Source organism: Varanus komodoensis, unplaced genomic scaffold (genome assembly GCF_004798865.1).
Source record: "Varanus komodoensis strain SLA01 unplaced genomic scaffold, ASM479886v1 scaffold20_1, whole genome shotgun sequence".
NCBI classification, from domain to species: Eukaryota; Metazoa; Chordata; class Lepidosauria; order Squamata; family Varanidae; genus Varanus; species Varanus komodoensis.
Window position 1 is genome coordinate 13217762 of NW_025335587.1, and position 17513 is coordinate 13235274.

General features: G+C 44.8%; 1 protein-coding gene across 13 annotated transcripts in view; it reads left to right on the forward strand.

The window, feature by feature from the left end:
* Positions 1-7912: 7912 nt before the first annotated feature.
* Positions 7913-17513, forward strand: part of GTF2I (general transcription factor IIi) — a 46894-nt gene continuing 37293 nt past the window's right edge. For 5 of the 13 annotated variants that reach the window (XM_044430477.1, XM_044430479.1, XM_044430483.1 and 2 more), the window contains exons 1-6: positions 7921-10380; positions 11928-12066; positions 14700-14834; positions 15536-15719; positions 16358-16386; positions 17319-17367. In XM_044430477.1, the coding sequence (XP_044286412.1) occupies positions 10216-10380; positions 11928-12066; positions 14700-14834; positions 15536-15719; positions 16358-16386; positions 17319-17367 (701 nt within the window). In that variant the 5' untranslated portion in view covers positions 7921-10215. Of the gene's footprint in view, positions 10381-11927; positions 12067-14699; positions 14835-15535; positions 15720-16357; positions 16387-17318; positions 17368-17513 lie in introns of all 13 variants that reach the window. The other 8 variants (XM_044430478.1, XM_044430481.1, XM_044430482.1 and 5 more) reach the window with 7 other exon arrangements.

The window sequence follows — 17513 nt, forward strand, 5'->3', positions numbered from 1 at the left end:
TCTCCCATCTTCCCTCCCCACCCCATTTCACCCCCTGGCGGGGCGGGGCGGGGGAGAAGGGGCTTCCTGAGTCCCGGGGGGGTGGGATCGGGGCCTCTGCTGCCCAGGATCGCCTGCCTCCCCCCCGCACAGTTTGTCGTCATGGACTAGGCCTTCCTCTGCCTGCTTTCCAAGCGGGCGGGGGTCGCGTCGGGCCTTGTGAGATGATGAGGAGGAGGAGGAGGATGCAAACTTCGGTTTGTGCAATGGCTGCCCAGGTTCCTTGCAGGGGAAGGGAGGGGGTGGAGGCCTTTGCAGGGATCCTTGCCTGGGATCTCGTGCTCTTTCCCCTTTTCTCCTGTTTTCTTAGGAGAGGGGAAACCCCCTTGACTTATTTTTCCAACCGGTGGCGGAGGCTTTTAAAGTTGTTATTGTTAAGTACCTAATTTTTCTTTCTTCTGTGTATTTTTCTGTATGGCTTCCTTAACTCATTATTCAGAAGGGGGGTTTGGAACGTTTTAAGATTATCACTGGGCTGCACTTCCGTTTTCTTCTGTTTTCTCTCCCCCTCTCCGTTCTGGAGGAAAAGCACTTCCTTACCTTATTTTTCAGAAGGTGGGGGTGCATATTTTAAAGTTCTAATTGCTGTAACCTTAATTTCCTTTTTCTAGTTCTCCCCATTTTTTTTAGGGGAGGAGGACTCTCTTAAGGCTATTCTTAAGAAAGGGAATTGAGCCTTTCTAGGAAATTGTTATTAATAATAATATCTTAGTCTCAATGTTCTTAATTTCTCTGTATCCACATTTTCCATGGGGGAAGGTGAACTTCCTTAGCTTTCCAGACCGGGGGCAGAGGGGGATTGAGACATTGTTGGTTGCTACTGGCAAATTAAGAATTTTTCTGCAGTTTTTTCCTCTTCGAATAAGGACTTATTAACTTTTCCCATAGGAGGGATTAGCTGATCTTTGTGAGTCACTATGGGAGCCTCTTGGGGTAAAAGTAATCTAAATAAATAATATCGCTAACTTCTTTGTATTCCATCCATCTATTTTATTCCATGGTGGATTGAATTTACATGATGATGGTTGAGGTTCCCTTCTTCCTGGAAAATAAACAAAAGCGCGAGGAGTAATTATTAGATTTCTAATAACAGTGCTTAAGGCTCTTCTCCTGGAAAGTTGTTAAGAAGGGTTCCCTGGCCTAATGGCCAATTTGGGTGAAAGGGAGAGGAGAAATTAGGCTTTGTGGGCTGGAACTTCCTCAGGGCACAGTCCTATGCATGTTTAGACAAAAAAGTCCTACATCTCCCAGCTTGCCCTAGCCAGCTTTGCTGGATGCAGATCTCCTTTTCCTCCTGAACAATCTCCTCTGCAAAAACTGGACTGAGCTATTTGTTCCCCAAGATTTTAACTGTTATTATTTCCCTCAAGATCATAGCTTTCTCGCTTAGGGGTGAGCCCACATGGTGTCGTGGTTAAGAGCACAGGGTCGGAACCCAAGCGATCCGGGTTATAGTCACTGCTTGGCCATGGAGCCAACTGGGTGACCTTGGGCCAGTCCCAAACTAGAGGCCCAGCCTACCTCATGGGGCGGGGGGGGGAGTTGTTGTGGGGATAAGATTGAGAGTAGCAGGAGGAGAATAATGCAAGCAGTTGTTTTTAAAGGAAAGGTGGGATATAAATCATATAAATAAATTAGGAATGTCGGGCCAGTTATCCTTCTTGAGACTTCCCATATGGAAAGCTGGCCAGGGAAGGCCTCCCAGAGAGAAAGGAGATGAAATAGTTTATCATCACAGTGCTTTTCCCTCACCCAGCAGCTTGCATCCGGGAGGAGGAGGCCTTTCCCAGCAAGCATTACTCCAGGCTCAAGCCACCATTACTGGAGGCTCTGACCCTGATCTTGAAGATGTCTGTCCCCCTTGTAGAATTCAGGACAGGATGAAGAGCCCCTCGCGCTCCCTTCTGTTCCCTGTGATACATTGGTGAGCTTTGAGGTGAGGGTGGGGGAGTGGACTGCATTTTTATCATCACCATTATAATCAGTAACAACATTAAAATCTTGGCTCCTCTTCCCAAGGTTAGGGAAGGCCTTCTGCCAAAGGGATGAGTGGGTGGGGGAAAGAGTGAAAGGAAAAATAATAATTTCATCTCATGAAATTCCTTTCCGGGGGTGGGGTGGGCTTAAGGTTGGCACCCCCCACTAAGGTGGCTATTCCCCCCCATTATTGGAGTGTAAAGAGCAGCATGAGAAAGCCCTCCCCCCCGTTATTATTTCCTTAAAACTCCCTGAATTCCATAGATAGGGAAGGGAGGCTTCCTTGACTGGTTTACTGGGGAAGGAATTGCAGAGCCTCAGTGGCAGGAAGGAGCTTCCTGGAGGAGTTCTGTGCATGAGCATTTGCTGGGGAGTGGAGCTTTTGTGCCACTGTGCATTGCTCCCCTTCCTGGCCCTTGCAAACCACCATAGTGGGGGGAAAGGGGGAGACAGACTTCCTAAGTAAATTTTGCGTATGCGTGGATGCCCATATTGGTTTTTTGGTTTTTTTAAGTGAACTGTGTTCGAGTCACTGTTGCCTCATGGTGGTGCCTCAGGTTTTATTTATTCCTCTGATTTGTTTTTTCCTCTTCTGTCCCAAAACATACTTGCCAAAGGAAAGGTTATTTTCCATCTCTTCCCTCCACCCATCTGAGGAAAAGCCCCTCTTCTCCTTTTTCTGTAATTTACCTTTCAAGTCTCTTTCTGAAAGGATCTGCCTTCCCAATTTTTTTTTCATTATGAGGAAACTCCTGTGGGTTTACTTTTGTTTAAATTGTAAAGTTTTTCAAACATCATTTGACTTCAAATTTTGGCTCATCACCCCTCAATCTTAGCACTACATAAATATAAATAATCCTGGGTGCTGCTTTAGGGATTCCGGTCAGAAATTAATAATTAAAAGAGGAAGAAAGACTCCCCTTCCTACCGTGTTTTCCCTCCCTTCCACGGTGCATTGCTTTTCTTTACATGATTGGTAGGAAATCTACTTACTTGTTTTGGAAAGTGATGAGGAATATAAATGTTGTTCCTACTACCCCAATTCATTTTGGGGTGTAAGCCATTTTGCAAATTTGTTAACCCACCTTGAGTGTACTGGCAGAAAGGTGGTAATGTATGTTTGTTTAATCTGACACTATGTTGCTGAGGTTCTCTAAATATGAATGCGGTAAATAAATGTAGACATATTTATATGGAAGTAAAGTAAGCCTGAGATTACAGCCTGACCCTATGCATGGTTACTCAGAAATAAGTCCCACTCTTTGGTCTAACTCCCAAGTATATAATAGGATTGTAGTTTAAGTCTGTTATCTCTTCTCTCCCCGCCTCCAGTTTTTCTAACAAGGATGTAAGCACATTTCTAGTCTTTTCTTCCTATATGTCATAGAAGGGAAGCATTTTCTCCCCCTCTTGGCTGCCTGTTTGACTGCAAATCCTTTGTGGAGAGGAGGAGGTATACCTTCTCAAGATCACTGGTTGGTTGGTTGGTTGGTTATTTATTTATTTATTTATTTATTTAGGATAATGGTGTGGACACTTCTTCCCACGATCAAACACCCAGTCCTGGCTATAGTGAAATTCCATTCACTCAGTGGAAGGAGGTTGGCGAATAACATTTCAAGCAGTCTTTATTTCCCTGATAACTTTTGCTTGCTGCCCTGCCATTTTGCATTCCTCTGTCAGAAGTTCTGGTCCTGCCTTTTGATTGCATGTGGTCTTGACCCTTCTGTACTGATCACTCAGGGATAGTCTCTTCTCCCCAAGACTCCATCTACTTCTGAAACCGCAATTCTTGCTCAGCAATGAGGAGCATGACTCTTACTGCTGTGATTTTACATACAATATCCTTCCCCCCTCAACTGGATGTTGTTGGGAATTGGGTGGCTAAGCAGGACCAGGGCTAGAGTGGATCTCTTTGTCTCGTGTATGCCTTTCTCTGGTCACTCTGGGTCTTCTGAGGTACAGAAAACCCTTAAATCTTATTCAGACTTCTCTGAGTTAAGAATGGGCAAGTCTATCCTGAAGGACAGGTGCCTGTATTGAATAAACATGCTTCTGTTCCCTCTTTGCTGGCCCGCAGATATTCCTGCTCTGCGAAGAAATTGCTCGATGCAATGGAATGGTCTTTCTGTGTTTCACTTTTAGAAAGGTTAAGATGTGACCTACAGTTCTTTGATACTGTCGTGCATTCTTTAAATTCCCCAGAACCCTAACTCCAGATGGAGAGAGATCATTTCCTAAAGCTTTTCTCCTACAGTTAGTCACTATGGTTCAACAGGCAGAGTGCTGAATTCGGAGGCTCAGAACCTAATCTCTGATCAGTCTCTGATCTATGATGCTTGTTGTGAAGCCTCAATCCCTGCCTGCTGCATAGATGTTGTTGCCTAGGGTGTTGCTGCTGATGCTTGGAAACTTTAAATATATTTTCTGTATTTTAAATGTATTTAAAGAGGTCATTTACAGAGGTCTACCACCTTTACCAGCTTGAGGTTATTTCCTGCAACTTATTTAGTCCAAATTTGCCTGAATTACTCGGGACAGTGTAGGAGAAATTCATCTCATCCTTTTCATCATCTGACTGGGGCAGATAGAAGTGGTCCAAAACATCCACAGAGTCCCAGATTTGGAAAAGTGCCCCATAATTTATTCCACTTACTGATGGATAGGACATAGAGTTGCTTTGCTGGTGTCTTCCATGAAAGCATAGAAACTGTGCTTGTCAGGAGAATGGCATTTCTAGTCCAAGATTCTGTTCCCATAGTGACCAGCTAGATAGAGCGACTGTGGTGTAGTGGATAACAGTGCAGGGCTGTGACTCAGGCGACCTGGTTTCTAGTCCCTGCTCAGCCATGGCACCAACTGCGTAACTTTGAGCCAGTAACCAACTCTCAGTCCAGCCTGCCTCACAGTTGAGAGGAGGAGGAGGAGGAGAATGTTGTAAGCCACTTTGAGCTCTTTATAAGGTACCCGCAGGATATAAATCGAATGAATATATAAATATGTATTTAATATTTGCAATGCTGCATCGATATTTGCATCTCAAATAGCACTCAAGGCAGCTCACAATAATACAGACGACAATTCCACAGGCAGGAAAGAACAGGAGCAGTGCCATCTTCCCAGCCATGCTCCTAGTAGCTGGCACTGAGGTGTCCGGTGCCTCTGAAACAGTAGGTCCTATTAGGGATAATGACCGGTAGCCAGTGATAGCCTTATTCACCTTAAATTTGTCTCACCCTCTTTTAAAATGGTTCAGGTTGGTGGCTGTCACTGCATTTTGTGTTAGCAAAGTCCGTAGTTTAATTAGGCACTGTGAGAAGGAGAATGCCCTTTTGTCTGTCCTGAACGACTTCATTGAATGATTCTGGGTTCCAGTAGAAGAGAGGGAGAAGATAGGTTGGGTACCTTGCCCAACTTGATAATCATACTTTTTGAAGTATGGTGGCCGGAATGGTCTGCAGCATTTCACATGTGGCTGCAGCCTAAGGCTTTGTGATATGGACCATCAGCTTTTCAATTCCATTTGCCTTTTTTGCAGCGATCACACAGTGGTTTCATGTTTTGATTGGACTGTCCAGCACAACTCTCAGAGCCCTTTATTTCCTTTTGGTTTTTTAAAACTTCTTCCCTTTTCATTCCCGTGGTGTTTTTCTTTCTAGCTTACTGACTTTTTTGGACCTCATCCACATATCATAGCCTGAAGTGTCTGACCCTGCCTAATCTTGGAAGCTAAACAGGGTCAGGCCTGATTGAAATCCAGATGGGTGGCCTAAATTTTGTGAACCGCCCAGAAAGTTTCATTTATGGGTGCTATAGGAATTTGTTGTTGTTGTATCATGAGACTTATAACAGTGTTTCTTCTTTGTATACAAACTTTTGTATACAAACCTCATATACAAACCTTTTGTCTTATGAAATCTTCGAGTGTTAGTGCCTTTCCTTTATTTTTTTGCTACAGAGATTTGTCATATCTGCATGTGTGTACCTTGCAAGTCTTTGCTGTGTATAAAGCACACACCAGTGTGACAATCCTCCATGATCTTATTTATTTTTTATTTATTAAAACATTTCTATGCCGCCCCTTGCCGAGGCCTCGGGGCGGCTTACAACATCAAATAAAATACAAAATACATTAAAAGAATAACAATTAAAATATATACAGTAAAATAAAATAAGCCGCCCTGGCCAAATAAAATTCAATAATACTAACATTTAAAATGCTGCTTAAATAAAAAGGTCTTTGCCTGGCGCCGAAAAACAAATAGCGACGGCGCCAGGCGGACCTCTCTGGGGAGCGCATTCCATAACTTAGGCGCCACCGCTGAGAAAGCCCTCCTCCGAGTAGCCACCCTCCTAATTTCCTTCACTGAGGGCTCCCGGAGGAGGGCCTCTCCCGCCGATCTCAGGGGGCGGCTGGGCATATATGGACGTGTATGGTTTGTGTACAGATTCAGCCCAGTTCTTGCTGACCCAGCCCAATGTTCTGCAGTCTGTCAAACAAATACTGAATTACCTGCCTCTTGAAATCAAGCTTTAATTTCTAATAGACTTTATTTTCGATCTAGGCTTGCCTCTTAAAGGTGTTTGGGCTGTTGAAATACGAGTAGACTACACAGAAAACATTCATTGCAGAAAGCTGTTTGGAGCAAAAAGAAATGGGTCATTTATAGTTACATTTCCATGTTTTGTATATTCATTGTTGGGCCTGGACTTTAAGGAACTGTGTGTGCTGCTTTGTTGGGTTTTTGCAGGAGAGCCAAGTGATAATTCGCTCTTCGTGCCCTTCTTAAAGAGACATGATTTTTCTGCTAACACTTAAAACCTTGCTTAGAGTAGTGGGGAAAAGTGCCATTTCATCTGTTCCTTATCTGCCAGGTGTGTTGTGGGAAGTGGTTTCTTGAGCTTTTGAATAGTACTTGTGACCTTGCTGTCTTCCCAGCACCCTCGAAAGCCTTGACAGGTATGTTTTCCCAAAATGTAGGACTCCCCCCCCCCACTTAAAAAAAATCCTTGATGGATTTACAGGCCTTCAAACTCTCCTAGATTTTAATCAGTTTTTAAAAATGAAAAACAGGGAGGTTACACAGTGGTCTTAGATTTCCTGGCATCTCAAGGATCTTAGCAGTGTAACCTTGAGCATGTTTATTAGGAATTTAGTCCATTATCTTCAGTGGCATTTACTCCCAGTAATTGCACAACTTTTAAGGGTAAGCTGCACTGAACTAAGTGGGATTTCTGAGTATATATGCATGGGATTGACCTGTAAGTGGAGTGCATTAGTGGGGTTTTGAAGGGGTAAAATAAAAACACAAACGTAGAAAGCCACAGTGGATATCTGTAGGCAGCATGGCTGCCAACTTCAGGAGCAGCTTACTTTTTTCATCCTATCCTTCCCTCGTGGGGAATGGCTGTATGCTGTGCTATTAGAATAGCACTTCACGTTAAACATGTGTTTGATTTCCCCATTCCCACCCAGTTTTCTGTCTGGAAAGGTCTCGGGTCTTTAGGAATAATGCCCCAAGCTTGTGAAAATATCGCCACTTTTCAGTTATGCATTTTTCAGTTTCAGGTTCAATTTTAGCTGTGCAGAGAATAGGAATGGAAATGCAAACTGGACTCTCATTAGTTTTAAGAAATAAAAGCCTGTTTCTGTTTCTTGAACTCATGGGAGAGCATGGGACATCAGTGTGTATTGATGGGGTGGGTGGGGGGAAACATGCCGCATTTTTTGCTCCAGAAGATGCACTTTTTTCCCCCCTCAAAAGTAAGGGGAAATGTCTGTGCGTCTTATAGAGCGAATATGTGTGTGCAGTAAGTCTGTCAGATGTGCAGCCCATGGGGAAGTGATGGGGAATGTGCCTGTGATTATGTGCCCATTTGATTCAGAATATTTTTTTTCTTGTTTTCCTCCTCTTAAAAACTAGGTGTGTCTTATGGTCAGTCGTGTCTTATAAAGCAAAAAATACGGTAGTTCTGCACCTTATTGTAATAGGTCCACATAGGGTGAAGGCTGAGGTTTCCCTGGAGTTATGCTGGTTAGGGGGCTAGGATTGCAGGTGGAGAATCCTGGTTGTGAATTTGTATCTAATGCAGGCAGGCTTCTGGAAATGGGAGATCCTGGGGAAAGAGAATGGGCGGAGGGACTGGTTTGCCAACTAAAGTGGTGCATGCAAAAAGCAAGTGGGCAGTAACTCCCCACTGAGTAAATATCTGTTGCTGTCGGAGCAAAGCAAAAGCAGAGGCTCACCAAAGGATGTGCCCTTGATCACAGCCATGGCCTTGCTCACTGGAGAGGGGCCAGTGGAAGGCCGTGATTATCATTGTCTTAGACTTGTGATGAGATAGTGTGTGTATCACAGCGATGCAGGTTGAGTACTTAAAAATACTGCACTTGCGGAATGACCAGCAAGCCCCTTTTAGAAGAGATACTGGTGGGGAAGGTCCCATCTTCTTTGGAGGCCAGGTAGGGTGGGAAAGTAGCAGCATGTGTTCCGTGGTGCACCCAGCGGGCAGCTGGGACCTGGATGGGTGGGCAGCTAATAGTTGGGCTATTTTGAAACTACTGCAAACATCATTTAGGCTAGCTTTTAAATTTGATATTGCTGTTTTGCCATTTGCTATTATAAAGCTGTAGTTTTAGATGGCCGGGAGAAAATCGTTGATTAGATGGAGACATTAAATTTAGGAACCAATTAACCTGGGCATCCTGCTTTGCTGGAGAACAGGCTGAATGTTCAGAAACCAGAATGAGCATGAGAAACTGCGTTAATCCCAAGTCTTACTGGTCTAGCTCAGTATTTTCTGTGCTGACTGACAGGAATTCAACTCGGCATATTTTACAGCCCTTCCTGGAGACTTTCTGCGTGCCTTACCATAGAGCATGACCCTTCTCTGCAGCCATTAGTTCCCTCTTGCCACTGGAGGTTTCACTGTCGGTTGTGTATCTACAGAATATGTGTGTACAAGGTCTGCTCAAAGACTGAGGTGTGGATTATGGAGCAAAGTGTTCTGGCTTACTGCCTTCACTAATTCCGCTCTGGGCATTTGCGTGTGCTCACACTGCCAGGTTTTAACAGGCTACCTATTGTGTGCAGATGCCCAGCCATATTTGTGTAAAGAGAGAGCTTTTCCAGGGGCAGGGGCAGAGATGGTTAGGTGCAGCCTGTGGGGGGAGAGAGAAAGCATGATTTATTATTGGCTAATGTTTGTATTCTCCTGTTTTCCATATAGCTCAGGGCAGTGTAGTTGGATCTTTTCCTCTGCATATTATGTCCTTGCAGCAGACATTGGGGGGCAGTGCTCGGGCCAGCTGAGACAGAACAAAGTCTTGCAACTCTCAGCATTCACCATCCAAACGTGCACAGGGTTGGGATCAGCCCAAGATGATTCAGTGGCTGAATGAAGATGAGAATCTGCTGTGCTTCCCTTGCCTGCACCCTAGGAATGACTTTCACCACACTGTGATTTTGATAATAGACTTCTTTTTGATGAAATTGCAATTGAAATACAAACTGATTTGAATACGTAACTTTTTAATTGAAGCCCTGATGATGTAGTCATTGTCAAGGTAATAGCTTTAAAACAAAAACTATTAATGCTTTGAACTGATACTAACTGGCTCTTTAGTTGTGGCTTTTAGTGCCTGAAAAGCAGGCCAATAAATAGCTTTCTAGCCCTGGGGGCAGAAGTGGGAAAGCTCTGTGGTGTAGCCCTATTAGAGAGACAAGGGTAGTGGGCACTTTGGCTCTCTGTTGTCTCAAAGAGAACTTCTAGGCGACTTGTGGTTTGTTCCATAAGCAAAAATGGTTTGGTTGTCTACGCTTGCTGTAGATCAAAGCAAGATAAGGAGTTAGGTGGCAGGTACCTGGAAGGAGACAGCAGTAAGTGGCAAAACATGAAAGATTTTTAATTTTACTTTATGTCCCAATGCCATCAGTTGGCATCATAGGCAGGTGGAGAGCGGCTCAAGTTACATTGAAGCCTAAATCATTCTTTCCAGTCCGTCCTTTTACCTGTTTTCTAACAGGGCTCAGAAGGAGAATTGTTACTTCCTCTCGCAGTTGCCCATCCCTCCTTCAGCATACCTACCTAGCTTTGAAATTTCGGAATTGCATTAGGAAACTCCCCTAAATGAGTTGGTCACACGACTCAAATTAGTTTTGCTATTCCTTTTGTACTCTGCAATAAATGAAGGGGTAAATGATTTCTTTGTTGAGTACCTGGAATGATTTGGATCCATGGTTTTCTTGTCTGTCTGCAGCAAAAATGGCTCAAGCAGCTATGGCGGCAGCATCTGGCCACGATGAAGACTCATCGGAAAGCAGAATGGTTGTCACCTTCCTCATGTCGGCCCTTGAGTCAATGGTAAGACGTGGTGGCGGCATCGGTAATGTGCTGCCTGTTTCTTGACAGTGCTCTAGAGCAGTGGCTTTTTAGTTGCCTTTACTACTTCTCATTCCTCTAGTTACCTATACTTTAAATCCGTTCACTTGCATGTGTCAGGAGGTGTAGTTGGCAGTCTAGAACAGCGTGTCTCAATCCAGCATCAGGCTGTAGCACACAGAGGGATCGGAGGCAGGGCTGCTCTGTCAGTGCAGCTGGGCGTCCAGCAACTTTTGGCTTCCCTCTAGAACTGCTTCCATTCCTGTCACTCATGATAGGATTGAGGACTTCAGACTGCATTGCACCTGAATTTCTGCTGGTCGTTATAAGAACAGGGTTTCTCCTTTTCCTACCCATTTGGGGTTTTTTCTGTGTCATCTCTTCTCTTCTTGGATTGTGAGCTTGATGTCAGAGATCTCCCCCCCCCCCCCCCTCCTGTTTTGTACTCGTAATAGCTGCAGATCGCTGGGCTGTTGCCATCACAGGCTGTTTAATCCCTGGCAGTAGAGGGCACAGCCAGCTTCGGGTGCCCACAACCCTCTGATTTTGGAGGTGTATGGCCATCCTATGCAGGGCAGGAGGCGTGCGGAAGCAAGGGCTGTCTCGGCACCTTTCTGGTCCTGCAGAGTGCCAGGGCGTGGCCTCGGAGCGGGAAGGAACGAGGTGGAGGCACTGCCTACCAGGACCTGTCGCAGCTTGCTGGTGCCAGGCTCCTCTCCTCCCCGTCCTCTGCAGCGCTCCCACCTGCCTGTCTTCAGGGTCACCCTTCCACCCGTGCAGAGGCAGCTGGTGTGAACCTTTCTGCGCCAGCTGGGACAGGCACCTGGGTGCAGATTCTCACCCAGGTCAGAGCAAGGAATATTATGGGTTGCTTGGCCCTTATATTTAGCCAGAGCCTATCTTAAGAGAACAATGCAAATGACAATAGACATCAAAAGTGTAGGGGTCTACGCTTCTGGCTTCAGCCTGGTCTTTTCTCTGATGTGCTACTTCTCTACTGTGGGCATGTTTCCTGTCACTGCAGACTGAGTGGTACAGCACAAACAAGTACTGCTTCAGTGAGGACTGGGATATCTTGACATAAAGGTTTTTTTTTTTTTAATGTAAAGTATTAAAGAACCGCCCCAAGAATGAGCATTTCAGAGATCTGTGGTGTTATTTTGACAGCCCATAAAAATACTTCACTCTTGCTGCAAGGCAGCTATATAAACAACACCCACAACTTCCAACTTTAGCAGTCATTGCTACTTCATTGAAGAAGAATGCTGTGGCATTTGAAAAGCCAGTATAAACACACTTATCCATGTATCTGTTTTGCTTGTGTAAGTTCCCACTTCCAGCTCCTGGCTTCACCAATTAGAAGTATTCTGGTTGCAGGACAGGTTAAGACTTCTGCTTGGAAAACCTCTGAAGAATGAATGATACAGTGAGAAATCGTGGATATGAGGCAGCCCCCATACACAACTGCACTAGCTGTACCTCTTACGACTGCAGTTCTTAGCAGCAGGTTTTTTTTTTTAATTCCTCAGTGCAAAGAGCTTGCCAAGTCCAAGGCAGAAGTCGCCTGCATTGCTGTGTATGAAACAGATGTGTTTGTGGTGGGAACTGAAAGAGGAAGAGCCTTTGTCAACACAAGAAAAGATTTTCAGAAGGATTTTGTGAAGTACTGTAAGTTGGAATCACAACATGTTGGTCTCCTGCAGCTTGTTGTATACTCTGTGGGGGTGGGGGGAGAGAACACTTTCATTCTGCTGGCAAAGAAGATGTTAAGCAGACCATCTTGGAAACATGAGTCAGCGGCTATTTTATAATTTGTAGTATGTGGGAATAGTTCGATGCTGTATTTGCCAGTGTTACTTGTCTTCCAGCTGAAAATGTCACTTGTGGCATGATCGTGAGTGCTGGCAGGATTGAAGCCAGAAATAGAGCCACTGAAAAGCGATTGGGGGAACTCTGGGTTGGCAGAAGGACGAATGATCTTTAAGAGAAATCTTTGGGGGACGCATAGCCTTTTCCCCCCACCCCACCTCATCCAGACTGAAGAAAATGCAGTCGCCTATGAATAATGGCGTGGTTGTTGGAAAAGAGAAATGAGGCATGGGATGGGAAGGCAGGAGAAGCGCCTCCTGTCTGAATGTGAATGGTTGCTCCCTTGTGTTGATCCTACCCAGTGATGTTGGGTGCTTGAAAAAATTGAATTTGCCTAGAGTAATTTGCTTCAGAAATTTCCTGATACCTGAGAGAGTCACCCAATTTAGCATGTTTATTTCAAATAGTAAGCAACAGTTCTTTAAAAAGTGCCCCAAGTTCATGTTTTCCTTTCCAGTATCATGCACAATACAGTGTTTAATCTGAAATATTTGATGGGAAGAAAGACGGGTGGTACAGCGTTTTAGGGGAAGGCTGAACAAATAGATTTTCCTTGCCCCCCCCCCCAGTTGTTACAGGAGTGGCAATACCCAGGGATGTGGGCAGGGCAGACCATTTTCCATTTTATTTTTCCACAGATAATTTTCCACTCCTAAGCACTCTCTATGTCATAAAATTCATTTGTAACAGTGAGTGGGTCTGAATACAATACTGTTAAGGCCTGGCAATTTCATATCTGCCAGCATGGTTTTTCAGGGGAAACATGACTGCATTTGAGACCAGACCTTGTTATATTTACAGTGGACCCACTACAATCTATGAGAGATAAGTCAGACATGATTCACTTGTTCCACTGATTTCAGATGGTTTATTCTCAGTATGTTTAAATCTGGATCTAACCTGTTCTGTTGGGTTGAAAATAAAATCAATCCACAAGTATACGTAATACTCAAAGTAAAAGAAAAGGTTAAAAATAGGCCAAATCCAAACAAAGCTAGAAGTCTATTTCATCTCAGTATAAGTTGAATGCAAACATAGGACTGTTAATAATTGTGGTTTCACTTCCAGCAAATCCGCGGAGTAATGTTTCATTTCCCTCTGCCCCGCATTCAAGGAAGTTGAGAGTCTTGGCTTCAGATCTGTTCAGGTTTATTTTTAAAGTGCAGTCATGCTGCCTCTAGACGTGGTCTGCGGGGCTGTAGCATCCTGGGACCCGTGCCTCCGAGTGTGTAGGCCAAACTGTCAGCATGTAGGATGGGGAGGAGTGGAATCCCCACTCACATGCCTCTCCTCTTTTCAGCTGCTGCAGAAAGCCCTGCCCCGTTCCGTCTCTTGTGTTTAGTGTCACGACCGCAGGGGGAGAGGAATTCGGTGTTTTGAGGGTTGGGCTATGGCAGGGAAGAGGGAGGCAAGGATCCGCTAGGTCCAGGAGCTTTTCTGCTCCTGTCATGTGCACACCTAGCAGTGAGCTAGGCAGCCTCGGTGGTCCTTCCCATTCCGAATGCACAAGCAGGACCAAGTGGCTGCTACCTCTCCTCCTGTCCTGCCTGGGTCTTGCCGGAATGGCACAGGATATACAGGAGCTTCGGAGATTGGAGCCTGACGGGCATCATCCCTGTTTTGGTTAACCAGAAGTAGTTACAATGCGTCCGAAATCAGGAAGGAAGGCAGCAGACACGGACACCTTCGACAGGAGTACGCCAAGAATGTTTTGAGTCAAATAAGCAGGCTGAAACAGCTCGTGGTTTGTGAGGGCAGGGATGGGCAGAAAGTAGCTTTCCGGAAGTTCAGGGCTTCGACTTCCAGCATTCCTGGCCATTAGCCTTGCCAACAGGGGCTTCTGGGAGTGGGAAAGCAAAACACCCCCTGTGTGAGAGCCTTTGCGACTGTCCATACTCAGAGCTTGTAGAAAATCCGCAACAATGTTGATCTCTCTGCTCACATGCATCTTCTGTACCTTATTGTGCTTGCTTGAAAGGTAAAACCATTACAGAAATAATTCCCAGGCGGTTTCCCCCACATTTTTTAGAACAGTCCCACCCTGCCCTGTAATTAAAATGCCACCTTGATTATAATACAGGACAAAACACACAAAAACTACATGATTACAGCAATTAATTGACTCTGTAGCGACACTTAATGACAGGAATTAAGTCAAACCAAGTGTTGGATATCTGACGAGTCCAAAAGCAAAACACGCTGGGCCAGTGCAGCTTTGGATGACTACTCAACAGGCAGTGAAAGGAAGACTAACTTGGAGAATTCAGCAATACTGGTATTGCAACTGAAAACTTTTCGCATCTGTTGCATTCGGATGGTGCAAACACACAGAGCAGAGCCCTCAAGGAAGACCCTGTATACCCATATCAGAGTTGCTACAGTTCCACCTTCAAGAGAGGATGGCCTTAGATCTCATATTTTCTGCATTGTAGGTGTTAATGAAGAGGCGAAGGCTGCAGAACTGCAGAAAATGAAATCAACATCGCTTGATAATAGGATGACAGTGGATATTGTGGAAATGGAAGCCCTCAGGAAGTCTGTGGAAGACTACTTCTGCATTTGTTACGGTAAAGACCTGTGTTTAAGTGTCAGGAACTTGGTGGAAGTGTAAGGTTGAACTGTAATGCCCCTTCTCCTGGACTGAGACGCAGCGGGGCCTCCCTTTGAGGGAGGCAGTGACAGCATGAAGGTGCAAGATGGGCACTTGACAGGGGACTTGGATCTTAGCTTGGTGGACAGAATGAACTCTAGGTTCTTGTAAATTTCTCTCCACTTCATAAAAAGAGAAATAGGTAGATCTATTTCACTGGGGAAAGGATGGTAAGAACTCTTTACAAAACAACACACACATGGTATATACAGCCATAATGAACACCACAGTATTACAGGATCCCAGAGAGAGCCATTTCTGCCATAATGCATGAAACACATTTCCTACAGTGTCTCTTAAGGCAAATTGGTGCTGCAGGGCCTCAGTTTTGAGGGTGTGTTGAGAAGAAGGTGTGTCTTTCATCTCGCTTCAGGAACATTCTGCAGGAAAGACATCTTTTTGCCTAGAAGGTAGTTCTAATATTGATCCCACCCACCTGGAAGAATGATTGAAATACTGGAGTTGAGCAGATTTGAAGCAACAAATGAGGGGTGAAGGAAAACAAGGGCAAATAAAATGGTATCAAAGAAGGGACATGTGTACTGTAGTTCAACTTGTTCTCCAAAAAAACCCACAAAAGGGGTGCTTCATTAATAAGGATTGCTTTCCTTCTTCCAGGAAAAGCTTTAGGGAAACCTACTGTTGTTCCCGTGCCGTATGACAAGATTCAAAGGGACCCGTCTGCAGTGGTGGTGCACGGCCTCCCAGAAGGACTTGCATTCAAGCATCCCACCAACTATGATGTCACAACACTGAAGTGGATTCTGGAAAACAAATCTGGGATCTCCTTTGTCATCAAAAGGTGTGATGGGATATTCTGCTGCAAAGTGGTTTTGCATTCCCAGCAGGGGTGCAATTTTGCATGCAGATGTTGGATCCCCAAGCAAAGGGACTAGTTTCCTTCCCTTACGCCTGATTGTCCACACAGGCTTCAGCTTTCTTGGAGCACCTCCCCACCTCCAGTCAAACTCTGGGATGGATCGGACAGTGGCCAGGCTGGAAGGACACCACACAGGCCTCCCCTCAGGTGAATCGTCACCAGAGGGAGCCTGGGTGAAGTCACTCACCTTCTTCACCAGTGTCCCTGGTTGCCTTGGCCTCAGCAAAGAGTAGCCCCTCAACAAAGCACAGTTTGTTTAAACTAGAACTGCCAGCAGAATTCACTCTGCTTTTTAAGTCCATGTTATGCACAGATGGAAATGTACTGTGGCTGAGCTTGAAATTTGAAAGTCCCTGGTTCATAATTTCCCTCTCCAGTGTCCTCATTTTTGTTCCACAGTCCAAAGTGGGCATTGTAATAGTAACCTGCTGACCTTGGTGGTTGGATTGCAGAGGGAACGTGTGTGGTGGGCTTGGAACACTAAAGCTCTATTGCCTCTTGCATAAGTTAAAAGAATTATTTCTTTCTTAACTAACAGAATTTTCTGTTTCTTAACATAGGCCTTTCCTTGAGCCAAAGAAACAGTTAGGTGAGTAACTGCTTTCCTGCTTTGAATCAGGGTGGGCAGAAGTAGGTGGATGTCTGCTGGTGGATTTCTGGGTGACTCAAAATAGATTATAAGGCTTTTTGATTCCCAGTAGTGGAATCAAATGACTCCCCTACCTTAAACTGCTGAAATGAAGAAAGTGTGTGGGGACGGCTGTGAGCTCAGTTCAGTGCAGATCCTCAGAAATTTCTTGATGCAGGATTGTTGAATTCTTAATGTGGTATTTTTTCCACTTTTACACTGATACCCAGAACAGACGTGAATTTGCAAATTACTCAACTCTGCAAGCAGATTTCAGGCTACTGTTCGATTTTTTTTGCTCTCATGAGTCCAGTTTAATTTCTCTTGTATCTTCTCCTCCCAGCAGTTCTTGTGGGAGAATTTACTTTAAGCACTTCTAACGTAAAGCCAGTCTCCCAGTTAAAAAAAATGAATTTGGAAAGGTTGCATAACATGCAAAGCTCCATGTATCAAGTTCCGAAAAGCCCAAATTGGCAAGTAATAGGCAGGAGCCGCAGTGCCCTTTTGGAGCACAGGCTTGCTATTAGACCAGCCCAGTTAGGTCTGTGGCAGATCATTGGAGAGCGTTTCCATGACCTGAACTGCTTACAGAGCCAAGTCGCCCTTGGCTCGTTTGAGGAAGGTCGGAATAGAAGCATAAATCGTTGGGGTTAAGATGACGCCTCGACTGGTGTTGCTGAGGCCTTTCCTCATCCAGATTTCCAGTGCTTGGCTGGAAATGAGTTCTGTTTTTTGGACACGTGTTCAGGTCAGTACCATGTGGGTTACAAATTATGTTTATTTACACTCCTGTAGAATTACATGATCAAGAGTAAACTGAATGCCCCACTTCACTAGCTCTGCAGTTTGCTTTCTTGTGTTTTGAAAACTCAAGAGGGTTTCCTTGCTTTCAGGATCTCGAATGGGAGACTCCACACACACAATAACATCCCCAGGTGGAAGGTACAGTATCTTTTATGCTTTTCCAAGACTGTTGATTTCACCCGCCACCCCCAGCTGTTTTCTTGCAGTTATTATAGAAAATTTTTTCCCTGTGGGGAAAACTTAAGATAGTCATTCCCTTATCCATTGATTTAAAATGGTTATTT